Source organism: Electrophorus electricus, chromosome 23, assembly GCF_041902795.1.
Source record: "Electrophorus electricus isolate QZ-2024a chromosome 23, ASM4190279v1, whole genome shotgun sequence".
Taxonomy (NCBI): domain Eukaryota; kingdom Metazoa; phylum Chordata; class Actinopteri; order Gymnotiformes; family Gymnotidae; genus Electrophorus; species Electrophorus electricus.
Genome location: NC_137519.1, coordinates 3841228 through 3857500, shown reverse-complemented (window position 1 = coordinate 3857500; position 16273 = coordinate 3841228). Strand labels below are relative to the sequence as shown.

Below are 16273 nucleotides of genomic sequence, written 5' to 3'. Positions count from 1 at the left end.
TCACAGGTTTGGGGTTTTGCTAGGCTTGGGCTGATGTGCGTGTTGGTGCCCTGTCCGTAATGCAGTTGGCTGTGTCACGTCGATGACGACAACTACGTGAACCCCGATGTGCTGCTGTCTTTTCTCGCCGCGTTTCCATTGGACAGTGACATCTACGTGGGCAAACCCAGCCTGGACCGACCAATGAAAGCCCAGGAGCTGCTAAAGGGAAACAAGACGGTGAGCATCCCACAATGCACCGGTTGTCCCTTTTTCTTCGTTCTCTCATCCCTCCCCACCTCTATTTGTAGCAGAAGAAAAACAAATGATCAGACCCAGAGAATGAAATCAATCCAATCCATTTTTAACTCTGGTTTACCAAACCTTTTGCACACACACACCCACACACACACAAACACACACACACACACACCCACACACACACACACACTTCCACATCCTTTCAGTCATCAGCAGTGACTGCTTTGGCCTCGTCTTTTTCTCTTGGGACACACGCATGTGTGTGTGTGTGTGTGTGTGTGTGTGTGAGCTCTTCATGAAGAGCCTGGACGTTAAATTAAACTCTCCGCCCTGTGTTTGCCTCTCGGGGTCCCAAAGGCAGCAGTATAATAAATAAAGACCCTCTCAGACCCTCGCAGGTCTCTGTCTTGGGGAGAGAAGTCCAGGGGAAGGGAGGGGGCGGAGTCAGGGCCGGGGGGGGCGGGGCTGGGGTCAGAAGCCCGCAGTGGAGTGCAGGTGACGGGGAGGAGGAGCCTCTTCTGTCAGCGGCCCCACTTTGTTTCCTCAGCATCTGTATGCTTTCAACATTCATATGTTCAGTTCTCATTGGATGTGTGTGTGTGCGTATAATTTAATGCTGTTTGCTTCAGTGGATCGGTGTGTCGTCTTGCAGAGGGAGGTGGAGTTCTGGTTCGCCACTGGTGGAGCAGGTTTTTGCATAAACAGGAGGCTGGCAGAGAAGATGGCGCCATGGGCGAGGTGAGGTCTCCGCGCCACACGGGGCAGCGTGGCAGTGCGCTTACTGCATCAGCTGCATCAACTGCATCAGTTTATCGGTGAACTGCAATACCAGAGCTGCTCAGCAGGGGGTGTCGTGTTCGCAGGCCTCTTGCTGCAACTCTGTAGAGCTCTATTGCTAATAACTCCGCCTGGTTAACCAAGGAAGGATCGTTGTTAGTGAAATCTGGGGTTTCTCTGCAGGGTTGGAAGACAAACCTGTAGACACTGGGCCTTCAGCTAGAAAGCCATGCCTAACACCCAGGTCTATACTCCTGCCCACAGCTGTTAAGAGCTGTGCTGGGGTCAGCTCATGAATGGCTGGCTAGTGAAGGTGGGGGAGGTTCAGTTTCCCTGGGGAAATCATCTTAATCTTGTTAAAATCATCTTAAACTTTGTGTTATGATCCTTTTGGGAAACCTAGCCAAAATCAATCAAACCTGGTTGAAAATCAAGACAGCTGGAACTGGGAAATAATAACAACATACTTCCAATTCTAAAATCGCACGTCTATTTCTGCACTACAACAGTTTAAATCTTTCTATGTAGCACAAATTTAAGTTGTATGTTTTGTGTGTGTGCGTTTGTGTGTGTTTGTGTATATATGTATGTGTGTAGTGGGCCAAGGTTTGAGCAGACCTCAGCGTTAATCCGGCTGCCTGATGACTGTGTGATGGGCTTTATCATAGAGCGGCGTCTTGGTGTCTCCATGATACAGAGCAGCTTGTTCCACTCACACCTGGAGAACCTGAATCTGCTCACGCCCAGAGACGCCCGCACACAGGTGAGAGCGCCCGCACGCAGGTGAGAGAGCGTCTGTATACACGAGAGACACCCGCACACAGGTGAGAGGGCCCGCACACAGGTGAGAGAGCGTCTGTATACACGAGAGACACCCGCACACAGGTGAGAGCGCCCGCACACAGGTGAGAGAGCGTCTGTATACACGAGAGACACCCGCACACAGGTGAGAGTGCCCGCACACAGGTGAGAGAGCGTCTGTATACACGAGAGACACCCGCACAAAGGTGAGAGAGGGCCCGCACACAGGTGAGGGCGTCCGCACACAGGTGAGAGTGTCTGTATACAGACCATAGAGCATACACACACAGAACATAGAGCCTACACACACACACACACACACACACACAGGCAACAGTTTGTACCGTACTGTTCTGTGGATAGATGTGACAACATAAATCTGAATACAAATATATTTATACTTTTCCATTTACATTGTGTGTGTGTGTGTGTGTGTGTGTGTGTGTATGCAGGTCACTCTGAGCTATGGGTTATTTGAAAATAAGATGAACAGTGTGGAGCTGAAGGGGGTGTTCACAAAGGACGAGGATCCATCTAGGTAACCTTCTCTCTTTTATACACACACACACACACACACACACACTCTCTCTCTCCTCTAACCCTGTTCCACTTTCACTCCTCAGCAGTTCTTAGCACTTCAGTGCTGTCTGTATTAAAATGTTCCTGGGAAGCGTCTGATTTGTACATTTCCATCCGTTTCTCCAGGTTTAAAACGCTTCACTGCCTCCTGTACCCTGTAACCACTTGGTGCCCGTGACCCCCCGAATCCCAGACGTAACCCTGGAGAGTTATCATGAGATCAGTGGCTAGCAACGCTAGCTAGCTATGCACTGCTATGCTTGTAAATGACACGGACTTTGCATTCATGCCTGTTTGCCTGTAAGCTTTCTCCCTAAGGCGGTGTTACAATAAGCCAGAGCAGGCTGAGAAAGCTAAGTGATTACTTGAAGGTGAACTGAGTTTCCGAACTCCCTAGGGACTACCGCAGGGTTCTGGCGTCTGCAGTGTGCTGCTGATGCCAGCGGAAGAGCGGTAACACTGCGACAGCAGCAGCGAGACATGCACACGGCACACGCGGTGTAAACAACAGTGTAACAATGCTGGTATGTTGCTATGGTTTTAGTCAACCAATCAGAAACCGGCATGCTTCTTCGCTGACCCGTGGTTGGGCCAGGCGTAGCTAGCTGTCTGCATTGTCTAGCAGTGCAAATTGGCGATAAGGTTGGGACTGGTGGCCATCAGTCTGCATTTGCCAGTGATAAAATCTTTTTGATTGCTCTTTATTGTATTGACTTTAATATCAGTTTTTTTTTTTTTTTTTTAAAGATTCTGTCAAGATACACTGAAATGTGTTTCATTGTGTGCCACGGGTATGTGGTACGGACCAACGTCAGAGTGCAGCAGGCTGTTAATGTAGTGACTGTTAACCCTGACCAGGTCAGAGTGCTGAATGCTAAGTCCTTTTAGTTTTTAGTGCTGCAACAAGACTGTGCGTTTGTGTGCGTGCTGCTCCAATAATGCACAAAGTCACTTCACCTGTTTTCTGCAAACATGAAACGTCTTTAAGCTCGCATCATGAGTGGCTGGACTTACAAAAGCAATAAATCAGTTGCATAAATGTGCTGCTGTATTACCACCCATCACTCCCACCTCCTTTTCTTCCCCCAAGGGAGATGATCTTATTTCTGAGGGAGATGACCCGCTACTCATGCCATTTTGCCATCACCCACTTCAATAAAATGGGGTCATTGGCATTCACCACACTGGCAGCCTCTGGGACAGAAATAGACTAAAGTAAATGAGCCAGAGTGAAGGAGCTGCCTTCTTAATTTCTGCCTTCGGCTAACCATCCTGGGTTGTGCTGGAGGCGGGATGAGGGACACATGTAAGCAGCACGAACTGCAGACTGGATCAGGTTAAAACCGGGCTGGATGTGTGTGTGTGTGTGTGTGTGTGTGTGTGTGTGTGTGTGTGTGTGTGTGTGTGTGTGTGTGTGTGTGTGTGTGTGTGTGTGTGTGTGTGTGTGTGTGTGTGTGCATGCCCACGTGTGTGTGGGGTCAGTACACCCAGTTGGGGTTGATCCTCTTGATGAAGGCCAGATGGACAGACATCACTTGGCAGAGTAACCGCACACACCTGCCAGCCCTGTGCTCTCTGCCGCCCCAGGGCCAGAGAAGAGGAAAGCTGTCTAGCTGTGCTAGACAGGAATAATGAACAACAGAGCAGGAGACACATTTATCATCTTCAGCTTCCTCTCCTCTTCATCCTAAATGGCTTCTATTAGAGCAGTGCACTGGATGTCCAATCTAGCAGAAACAGCCGTAGAGGAGGAGCTTCATTAAGACCTGCGCCTGATTCACCGTGCCTCTCAAACACACACAGATAAGACGAACCCTCTGGGGACCAGACACCTGCTGCAGTTAAGAAATGATGGTTAGCCAATGAAGAGGTGCAGTTTCTTCTTTAGCTTGACATTTGATTGGTAGAGCAGCTGGTCACTGAGTGCTCAGGGTCAGAGCTGTACAGGGACGAGGATGGTGTACTGATATGAACGTACGTGCACACACGCGCGCGCACACAAACACACACGCGCACATGTACACATGCGCACACACACGCGTGCATACACACACGCGCACAGACACACACACACATGCACACACAAACACACACGCATGCACACACAAACACACGCGCACACGTACACATGCGCGCACACACACACGCGCACAGACACACGCAGGCACACACAAACACACACGTACACATGTGCACACACACACACGTGCACAGACACACGCAGGCACACACAAACACACACGCACATACACACGCGCATGCAAACACAAACACACACATGCGCGCACACACACGCGCACACACACACACTCACACACACACACACACACACAGTCTTGTATTACTATATTTATGGAACATTTCCATGTACTAGCTGATTGTTACTGTAGCTAAATGATATATTGCCTTCACTTGCACCTAAACCTATTCTTAACCTCAATAACCAAATGCAACATTTATATTCTTTTAGATGTTTAAATAAATGCATAAAAGGTAGTTTATATGAATAAATGAAAAAGCATTTCACACAGGCCAAACATCATAATGTCGAAATATTCATGTTTTCCTGCCATTAACGAAGCCATTTAATTCCTCTCAGAGACAAATACACACTGCCATAAAGCATCTCTTATAGCCCAGAGTACAGTAATGACGGTTATTTCGACAACTCTGCCGGTGCTGAAGGTAGCCCTGAATAAGTCTGCCAACAAATAAGCATTAACGCGAAACGGAAGCGAAAGGGAAATCTCATAGAATGAGACGGAGCATTTCAAAGCGGTGACAGAGAGAGACAGCAGGATGGCACGAAAAGTGAATTACTGAGGGAATCCCTCTAAACAGATGGACGAAGGATATTACTTCAATAAAATCTTATTTCATTAAGAAACACACACACAAGTCGCCTTGGGAGATCTGTGCTACCACTGACCGCCAACAGAGAGTAGCATTTCATCAGATAGACCCTCGGAATAATCAGTTACTCGTAGCAGAGGACAGACTGTAGGTTTGCTGTCACCGTGAAATCTTTGTGCATGCACCGAAACAGGATGTATTGTTTTGCTTATTATATTAAGGACGTTTCATACTGAGAAAGCAAAATGAGCTCTTTCCAAACCTAAACTATGTCATCCTTATACAAAAAATGTAAAAAGCAATAAAGCACTTGACACTTAAAATAATTAAGAAATTCAATATGTTATTTTTGCATTTTGTATTATATATGTACCTTTATTTATACATATCTCTCTCTCTCTCTCTCTCTCTCTCTCTCTCGCTCTCTCTCTCTCGCTCTCTCTCTATATATATACACACACACACACACACACACACACACAAATATATATATGGTAGTATTTGTTAGGTTTTGTTTCAGTGTATTATTGGTGTGTTATATACACCTTGAATAAAACAAACAACTTTTTTTTGTGTGGTAACGGCTGTGTTGCAGGTTTGACGCTAGTGTGATATGATGCGCAGTGATATCTGATAGAACTCTCATCTGTTATCTAGCCCATCGAATTAAACAGAAGACAGCAGACAACTTGTAAAGCAGGGTAAACGTTTTAGTGACTTACGTCTGACCACTACCTAGAACTTTAGCTCAGAGCTAGAGTTTAACTTTAGACCCTGAGACCACAGTGCATTGTTGGATCTTGCAATTACTGGCCTCCAAATGACAGAGAGATCCTCCTCTGTTAGCTTACCTAGAAATCAGGTGTAGCGACAAATAGTCCAGACATTTACCTAAACTCCTTAATTAACTACTACACAATTAACCATTACTCAATTAACTACTACCCAGTTAACTACCAAAGCCAAGATTAAAGTTGTTAATCTAGATAGCATTAAATAACATCACAGATAAAATTCTGTAATTGTCTAAATCAATGTTGGAAAACTGAAAATCAAAACTACTTTATTCACTATCATAGTGCACTAGTTTGAGGTCCTGCCATCCTGTAATGGCGTCTGAAAAACCAGGGGTGGTGTCTGTATATGTCCAGTGCACTAGAACATTCCCACAATGCAATGCAATAAATAAGTAGGTTCAAACGACCTTCTCTTGTGGGCAAGGAATATCCATAACACACCACACTGTTTGGTTTGAAGATTTGTGAGCGGCTTCTCTGAAGATGGTGACATCAGAAACCTCACAGGCCTTTTACAGCAGCAGTTTAACTGAAGAAATGCTTTCGGTTTTTCTTTCTGTAGTCACATAGGTTGAATTTATAGTTGAAAAGATTTGAAATAGCTTTTAGGTTAAAAAATGTTGCAATTTATTTGTTTTTGATAGTTCACATTACCTCAGGGCCTTAAGAAAATGTGTTGAGTTTAATCTTGCAGCCTGGCACGTTCAGATTGTTGATACGACAACTTTGTTCCATAGTATTGTGCTAACACGTATAACATAGCATCCAAAATCGTTCACTACCCTGACGAATTCTGTTCCCTATAATGATGCTCTATGTAGTGATCCAGAAATCCAGGCATGTAGAGGACAGTAAATAGGGCACACTTTTTGGACATAGCTATAGTTTAACTGAAGAAACTTTAGCTGAAGAAACCAGAAACACCAAACAATTCTGTACATTGCCTTCCACAGAGTCCCCTATGCAGCACTCTTAAGGTAGCTCAGTGGTTGAGGTACTTGACTTGTAATCAGAAGATTGTTGGTTCAAGCCCCCCACTGGCAAGTTTCCACTGTTGGGCCCCTGAGCAAGGCCCTTAACTCTCACGTAGTACTCAATCCTAGCTGTAAGTCACTTTGGATAAAAGCATCAGCTAAATGCCATAAATGTAAACCACTTAATTCAGAATGTCATGCAGAAGACACATCAGCATAATTAGATAGTTCCTTTGTTTGCCTATGTGTCTTTCTTGTTAATACTATAACCCTAACATGATCTCTAACCCTGTTCAGTTTGAAGTCCCCTTCCCACTGAGCTCTTTCCTTATGGTTTGGAATAAAATTCCATGTATAGGTCATTTTGCTGGGATCGAATGGAATCTTCTTCTCACTGATGCAATGACGATCACTTGTTGACATGTTATGCTATAGGGCTAAAAAAGCAGATGTGGTAGGTTTTAAAGTAGCCAATGGCAGACTTGCGTAACTACACAAAATATACACTGAGTCACGTATCCCCTTCTGATGCTCACCGATCGCCATGTACACTTTTGGAACACCAAGAGGAAATAAGAACAAGTGAACACTATGTTGGGTTTGTATGTACACTTGGAGAAAACTGTATTAACATTACAAATAGAATCAATCTTAATGAGCATCTACAGTAAGTAAGATTAATAATCTATGTTGACAGGGAAACAGTAACACAAATCGAATAACCGTCAAATATGAGAGACTAAAGTGGAATATCTGTTGTAACGAGGACACATAGCGAAACACGGCGAAGGAAGTGCCGGAGCGTCTCTGGGACGGCATCCTCCAGAGCACAGAAGGACCTGTGTCCTTGGGGCATACCAGCCACATCCTCTGCTCCATGGAATGAATGGGTAGTGGTTGAGCTTGACCACAAACCCCTGGACGCTCCTCCGCGGGAGATCTAAGGGACACCAGAGGTCCTGACATCTCACCCCCTTCAAAACTGGAAGGGCTTAAGCATTTCAGTATTAATGTTATTAATGTTAGCGACGGGCCAAACGGTAACACTGCAACACGGAAATGACCGGTGGAAGAAAGGAACGGTTGAGCAAGCCCAGAGTCGCTGACCGATCAGTTGTTTACACGGGATTGGTCCAGCCTAAAGACACTAACGGCCAATCAGGAAGCTCCGATCGGAATATAAAAACTAGAAGCATGATGCATTTAGTGTCATTTCCATTAATGAAGCGTTTCAGTGAAAATTTCATTCTGGGATGATCAGAATAGCAATTTTGTGATCGACGAAATGAGTGACAGAATGACTCATATATGTGCTCAGTTTGAAAGTCAAAACATAGAGATGACTTGAATTCAGCATTATATGCAATCTAATGCAGAGCTATCTGCCGTTACTCATGACCTGACACAGTGACCTGACCCTTATTGCTTCTTTATATGAACCACGTATAAAGGAAAATAATCTATAACAAATTAATATATGAATTGGGTCCAAATGGGTGCCGGGCAGCATTAGTTCCAGGAGTGATGTCACCAGCTGCGTCGCTATGACAGCGAGTCGGCCGGGCGGAGTGTCGTCATGGGGAGAGTATTATGGTCTGTGACTCAGGCCTTGTGGCGCTCTGTCCCAGATAGACAGCATTTCCTGGGAACGGTTTGTCCTAATTACCGTCTGCAGACATACCGCGGTTCCGAGCAGTGAGGGAGTGCAGGGTTTGCGTCAGTATAGCACCAGGGGCAGAGGAAATGGCCTTCAACAAAAGTCTAACAGCCCAGGATGTTCATGACAGACATATATCACAGGACAATTTCTGTCACTTGTTAAACGTGACCCAAATCTCAAGGACTGTATCTCCAACTGAGGATAATGGTCAGGGTGTATCAGTTTTCTCATAATGAAAACAATTTTTTAAATTTCAAATTCTAAGGAATGTTGTTCGGTGGGCGTTGCAAGGAACTGAGCCTAGGTCAGCATTCCCGTTCTGAGACGGGATCTACCTGGGCAGCGTCCGTCACTCCAGTGGTAACTGTCTCGGTGGGATAAGGCAGCTACATCTTAGGAAAGCTCCGCAAATGCTTTCTGACCTCCAGCAGATCACAGGCTTCTGATAACTGAAAAGCTGGATCTTTATAGTGCTGAAACAAACCTTGGCTTGGTGTTGGGACCTGCACCTCACTGTGCCACATAGTCCTGTGTGCCACACTGATCTAAGCTGCTCTCGACTGCCCCAGTCTGCCCTGATCTGCCCCGTACTGCCCCACACTCGCCTCAGATGCCCCAGGTTGCCGCAAAACTGCCTTACAGTTCCGCCCCACCTGGCTCCACACTGCCCGAGAGCACACCGTGCCCAGTTCTCCTTTACTGGACTTGGTTGGAAAGACAGCGAGGAGCAAACTGATCCTTGGTTAACAGCATGGTGCAGATCAGCCTGCAGGATTACACACACACACACACACACACACACACACACACACACACACACACACACACACACAAACACACACACACTCACACACGTACACACGCACACACACATGCTCACACACACACGCACATGCACACGCACGCGCACGCACACGCACGGGCACACACACACACACTCACGCGCGCACACACGTGCACAAACGCGCACAAACGCACACACGCACAAACGCGCACACAAATGCACACGCATGCACACACACACACACACACACACACACACACACACACACACACACACACACACACACACACACACACACACAAATATGACTGTGTGCATGTGCACCTAACCTCATTTTAACATGTTTCCAAGGTGATGGAGACACGACTGCACTGCTATAATGTAATGAGAAATACCTGGTGGGGTTGCGCGTGAATCATGGTCAGCATTAGCAGAGGAAGGCAGAGGAATGCACATGGAGTCCTTGGGGAACATTTGTGCTCAACTAGTTCTGTTTTAATTTACAGGACCACTGATTTAGAAAGCACAGAGCCGGTGCCAGTCTAACATTAAGCCTGAGAACTCCAGTCATGCTCTCTCTTTATTGTCTTCATTGTCTCACAGCTGTTAATTGTTGCCCAGTCATTGTTTTGTGGATTGTACTTGGGTGTTAGCTCTTTTTCCGTGTTTACTGCTGCGGAATAATATTGCGTCAGTACATTTTGTTGGACACGGTCAATATTTACTACCAACACGCCCAATTTATTGTAGGTATACGCGTAGTTGCAATACAGCTGAACTGAACTGAACTGGATATCACCAGCACATTCTAGCCCTGGTGTTCTTCAGTTTAATTATATGAGGCAAGCTTTAGGTCATTTAACATTATGAGCATGATGAGTGAACCTCCCTAAATTAAACTCGTTGCTGAGAATTAGGATTCGTTTTCGTCTTTGCCGCCTGCTTCCCGGTGGTTTGAACTCCGCGGTTGAATCATGGACCTCCTGACCGCCGGTTAAACATTCATCACTCGGTGTCGTTCGCCATCTGCATGTTCCTGCTGATCTGCTCGTGTGCTTCCCTCCGGCTTCCCAGGGGTTCCTCACTGCGTGCTTCTGTGGGGTTATGAGGCTACACCGTTCTGCTGGGCTCTGAGGGTGTGTGGTTCTGGTGGGTTCTGAGGCTGTGTGGTTCTACTATGTTTTGAGAATGTGTGGTTTGGACTGGAACTTTCAGGTTTTGGATTGGGGGGGGGGGAGCTGCTCAGTAGCAAAACTTAGTCGTGCACAACTTCTGAAAGGTTCTAGTTTGGCGAAGTTTAGCTCACTTACATTCGCCTATTACACCCACATTCTTGTTTTCAGTAGATAATATTTCAGTACAAGTTGTAGCCACCCCAGTGCATCATACTTATAACCTTCAGGGTGTTTCTGTTTATACATTTATTTGTTTACATTTTTCATATTGCAGGGGATCTCACATAAACATTTGGACATTAAATAAGGAGCTGGAAAGACAGCGAGAGAGAGAGAGAGAGAGAGAGAGAGAGAGAGAGAGAGGATGAGTGGATGTCAGTTTTCGTTTCACTTCTGATGAGAGAGAGAGGATGAGTGGATGAGTGGATGTCAAGTCTCCTGTCTCTTCCAGTGAGTGAGAGTTAGAGAGAGAGAGAGAGAGAGAGAGAGAGACAGAGAGAGAGAGAGAGAGAGAGAGAGAGGATGAGTGGATGTGGAGATGTCAGTTCTCCTGTCTCTTCCATTGAGCGAGAGATAGAGGGAGAGAGGATGAGTGGATGAGTGAATGAGTGGATGTCAGTTCTCCTGTCTCTTCCAGTGAGCGAGAGTTAGAGAGAGAGAGAGAGAGAGAGAGAGAGAGAGAGAGAGATAGGATGAGTGGATGAGTGAATGAGTGGATGTCAGTTCTTCTGTCTCTTCCATTGAGCGAGGGATAGAGGGAGGGAGAGAGAGAGAGAGAGAGAGAGAGAGGATGACTGGATGTCAGTTCTCCTGTCTCTTCCATTGAGCGAGGGATAGAGGGAGGGAGAGAGAGAGAGCTAGAGAGAGAGAGAGAGAGAGATAGGATGAGTGGATGAGTGAATGAGTGGATGTCAGTTCTTCTGTCTCTTCCATTGAGCGAGGGATAGAGGGAGGGAGAGAGAGAGAGAGAGAGAGAGAGAGAGAGAGAGGATGACTGGATGTCAGTTCTCCTGTCTCTTCCATTGAGCGAGGGATAGAGGGAGGGAGAGAGAGAGAGCTAGAGAGAGAGAGAGAGGATGACTGGATGTCAGTTCTCCTGTCTCTTCCAGTGTTTCTTCATCTGTGTGCGTCTGAGCTTGACGTGCAGCTCGCCTTGCCTTGCTGTTGGGCTCTGTTACCATGGAAACTTAGCTGGAGTGCCATAGCCAGTGACGGGGGAGCCAAAGTGTATGTGTTGGGGGTGGGGGTGGGGGGCATTGCACCCCTTTGAGTTATCACCTACCCCTCTAGCAGTGTACGAATTAAAACATATTTCATCTGCTGCAAACTCTATCATGAGTGTAAGTCAAGGTATCCTCTCTTCTCCTCTCGTCTCCTCTCGTCTCCTCTCGTCTCATCTCTTCTTTACAGCCATCTCCTTCTCACTCCATTTTTCATTCTTGATCCTTCTGTCTCCGATGGCTGTTTCCTGCCAAAGGGAAGCTCTTTCACTCCTGGTCAGTCCAGCTGCGTATGTGGCAATGTCGCGGCCAGTTAAACAGACCCGTGCTGGCCAGTTTTGGAGAAACACCACTCTGGGCATCACATTTTCTCAGAAATGGACGCCCAGGGTAACTCGGCCCAAAGAGAGAGAGAGAAGGAGAGAAAGAGAGAGTGATGGAGTTTAAAGGAGATGAGAGAGACAGAGTGCAGATGTAGACAGAAAGCCAAGGTGGTGCCTCAGGTTCGTAGTGTGGGGCCCCTCTTGTAATGGCATATATGTGTAGATATATAATGCAAACCTTTTACATTTAATTCTAATGTTGAAATCCACACATACTTGACATCACTGTTGTAGCCTGAAGTTGAATGACTGACCGTAACTGAGTCTTGAAGGATCTGGGGTCACGTACACAAATTCACAATGCGTCGCTTTTATTTTTGCAAATGCCTGCCTTTACATGCTTTCACTGTTATATGCACAAAATGTCTAGACAGCTCCTGCCATGCTTTCGGAACAGATCATTCCTGAAACGGACCACCAACTGTTACCTTCTGAGTGTCACAGTGGCACCAAAAATATGTGGAAAAAATCCGCTAAAGTGGCTGTTCGGTGTGCATATATACATTACATGGTCAAAAATATGTGGGCACCTGACCCTCACGCATATATGAGCTTTCTGGACTTCCTACTCAAAAGACACAGGCATTACTATGGAGTTACTTCCCCCCAAATCCCATTTGGAGCATTAACAGTTTCAACTCTTCTAGAATGGGAATTTGTGCCCGTTCTGTCAAAAGACCATTTGTGAAGTCCGGCACTGAGGAAGGCCTGGAGTGCAACCAGTTTATCTTAAAGGTGTTCTGTGGGATTGAGGTCTGTGCAAGCCACTGGAGTTCCTGCACAACAAACTCAGTAAACCACGTCTTAATGGGCCTCGCTTTGTGCCTAGGGGCACAGCCATGCTAGAACAAGAAATGGCCTTGCCCAAACCGTTGCCACAGAGTTGGAAAGATATATTTGTCTAAAATATTTTCATACGCTATAGCATTACCCTAAGGAGCTTAGCCCAAACTCTGAAAAACATCTCCTTATCTCTCCGTCACCAAACTTCACCATGTCTTAAAGGTTTGAAATGTTCTCCTGGCATCTGCCAAACCCAGACACATCCATCAGACTATTCAAGAGTGAAGTGTTATTCATCACTCCAGAGAAGACAGTTCTGCTGCCCCAGAGTTCAGTGGTTGCGTGCTTTACACCACTCTGGCTGACTCTTGGAGCTGCGCATGGTGTTTTCAGGCTTGCGTGCAGCTGTTTCGGCCAGGGGAACCCATTTCGTGAAGCTCCCGACACACATGTTGCTTCCAAAGTTTTGGAACCGAGCTGTGAGTAACGCAACAGAGGAGCGGTGATTTTCACATGCTTCGGCACTTGACGGCCCCGCTTTGAGTTTGCCGAATCGACCAGCTTCGCGGTTGAGCTGCTATTGCCCCTAGACGCTTGTTTTCACGCTAATTGCCCTTATGACTGGCTCGGGGCAGATCTGACATGGCATATATTTCAAGAACTTACACGTGGCAAAGGTGGTATCACAGGACAGTGCCATGCTTTAAGTTGGCGAGCTGTTCACTACGACCCATTAAACTGTTAGTTTTTGTGTATGGATATTGAATGAATATGTTTTATTTTATTGACCTGTTAGCAGTGGGATGTGGCTGGATTATTGTGGCCAATAATTAGAAGTTTCCACACACTTTGGGCCACGGGCTGCATGCTTTCCCATTTTCCGGTTTCTAAATGCTGTTAGATTTGAGCCTTATTTGATTTTGCTGTTTTGTAATAGGATTCTGTCATGGCTGTTTTGTATCTAACCTGTCATGGATAGATAAATCCTATGGAGTTTTTAAATTCAATATTTAAATGGAATTTCTGGAATTCTGGGTGTACAGATTAGAAGGCTGGCAAATGTGTGCCGATTTTCACTTGTGCAGGCAACAGATTGGTAATCATTTATAAAATAAAATGGATTTCTAAAGATGGCATGGAAACTGCTGTGGAGTTTTGCTTATATTCAGTTCCAGAGATTTTAAATAGATTTGCCCTGCAAATCTCTTGGATATCTCGTCTCTCCTACGTCAGCAGACATCTTCACTGATACGACATGATACACTCACTCAACCGCTCACACGGTCACAGTACCATGGAAGAATACAGCATTGTCTCTCACTGGGCAAGCGACCTTTGGCTACTGCATGTCTCTGATGAACCACTTCACCGAGTGATGTATTTTGTCTGTTGTGCTGCTGTGTGTGTGAATACGTATGTCTGTGCACACGTGAGTGTGTGTGTGTGTGTGTGTGTGTGTGTGTGTGTGTGTGGTGCAGGAAGGTCCTAGAGGGACAATCCTGTTTCCATCCCATGAGGATAGGTTGGGGGGGGGTGAGGAATCATGGAAGCTGTAACGATGCTGTGGACATCATCTTCCTTACCTCACCTTATTCTGACCCCACTGCCCAGGACGGTGGGAAGCGAGCGGACGGAGACGAGGGGACAGCGATGATGGACAGGCACGGTGGTCAGTGCCAACATGCCGCCAGTGAAAACAGCACGGCTCTAACGGTGATGGAGGTGATGGGGGCAGGGTAACTGCAGGAAGGATCCAATGACGTGCAGCCGTGGTGGTACGCAGTAATTAGATTCCCACTCACCACATACTTTATTAGTAACCCCTTGTAGGTGTGCAGTTAGAGTGCATATCCTGTCCGCTGCTGGGTACATCGTACGTTAGACACCGTGCAACCCCTCATCAGCAGGCAGAATCCAGCAGCGTCGCTCCTGTTGACTGGATGTGGGGCGGCTTGACGGATCTCAGCCCATCAGCTACTGTGACGTGTGTAAAATGCCCAGCCTGCAAAACCTCGCACCAGTCCAAAACCATCTTGCATTCCACCACTGCGCGAGTGCCTGGTGAATTATGCATTCCAACAGATGGGATAAAGACGGCATTTCTGCACCTATAAAACACACCTATAAAACTTGCCCCCTCTGGCAAAAAAAAAAAAAAAAAAAACCCAGGCAGACTCCGATTACGCAGCCAGAAGGACGCTGCAGATTTGGCAGGTTTCGGGTTCTCATGGTCTCGGTTCGGTGGATCCCCGGCTGGTCGGCGCAGCAAGGAGAGGTCCCTGCGTTTGACCTCACCTGCGCCAAAGGTCGAGGCGAGGGTTTGTCTGCGTAGGGCGGAGCCTCCCTTGCGTCGGCAAGCGGACGGGGAGGAGTTTGTGAAGGAAGGGGGTGGGGGTTCTCGGAGAAGTGGGTGGTGCTTCTGTGGTCCGCTAGAATCCATGATACAGTGCTGAGTTAGAGTGGGTCAGGGGTCACAGCGATGACTGTGATGGAGATGAACAGACATATAGATACCAGATTAATAACAAGGACAATCAACTATAATTATCTGATCTCATATCATATTAGCACTCGGTGGCATTTAAATGTTTTCGCTCTTACACTAATAAACCTTTTATGGCACAATGTTTTGTAACGTTTCTCTAAAATCATCTGTGCTCATACCTAAACGTGAAGAAACTTTGTTCTGGTTGTACACTGTAAACACCCTTATGTGTTGTGCTGAGGTGCAGTGCGATGCTATTTCAGGATGAAACCTATCAGGATTCATCTGTGGTGAAGAAGGTGAGTGCAGTTCTCAAGCTCCCAAATGGTGGCGATGTTGCACTTCCTCGGACAGCCCCGCTGTATTAAAACCCAGGTCTAGCTATAGTGCAAAATCACAAACCAATCTAAACAAAGAATGGCTTTTATAGGTGTGTGTGTGTGTGTGTGTGTGTGTGTGCAAGCAAATCTAAACAAAGAATGTTTTTGTAGGTGTGTGTGTGTGTGTGTGAGAGAGAGCAGCCATAAAGAGGCTGTTTCTTTTCTGCTTTTCAGAGGTTTGGTTTGGTCACTAGCACACTGCGTTCTGCCGGGCAGTCAGTGTGGTTGTGAGCAAGCTGGACTAATCTACAGCAGTGCCGGCTGTTGATGTGGCTGTTCCCTCTTCTGACTACAGCCCGCACACACACACGCAGCATTAGGAGAGCTCTCGTGCGGGTTCAGGTTGGTGCAATTTTGGGCAGTTTTCATGAACTTCAATTTC

The 16273-nt window shown here is 46.5% G+C and overlaps 1 protein-coding gene across 1 annotated transcript in view; it reads left to right on the top strand.

Moving 5' to 3' along the window:
- Positions 1–3854, top strand: part of mfng (MFNG O-fucosylpeptide 3-beta-N-acetylglucosaminyltransferase) — a 9602-nt gene extending 5748 nt beyond the window's left edge. Inside the window, exons 4-8 of the mRNA XM_027029432.3 lie at positions 66–219; positions 893–978; positions 1615–1780; positions 2271–2356; positions 2524–3854. Of these exons, the coding sequence (XP_026885233.2) occupies positions 66–219; positions 893–978; positions 1615–1780; positions 2271–2356; positions 2524–2575 (544 nt within the window). The 3' untranslated portion in view covers positions 2576–3854. The remainder of the gene's footprint in view (positions 1–65; positions 220–892; positions 979–1614; positions 1781–2270; positions 2357–2523) is intronic.
- The last annotated feature ends 12419 nt before the right edge of the window (positions 3855–16273 follow it).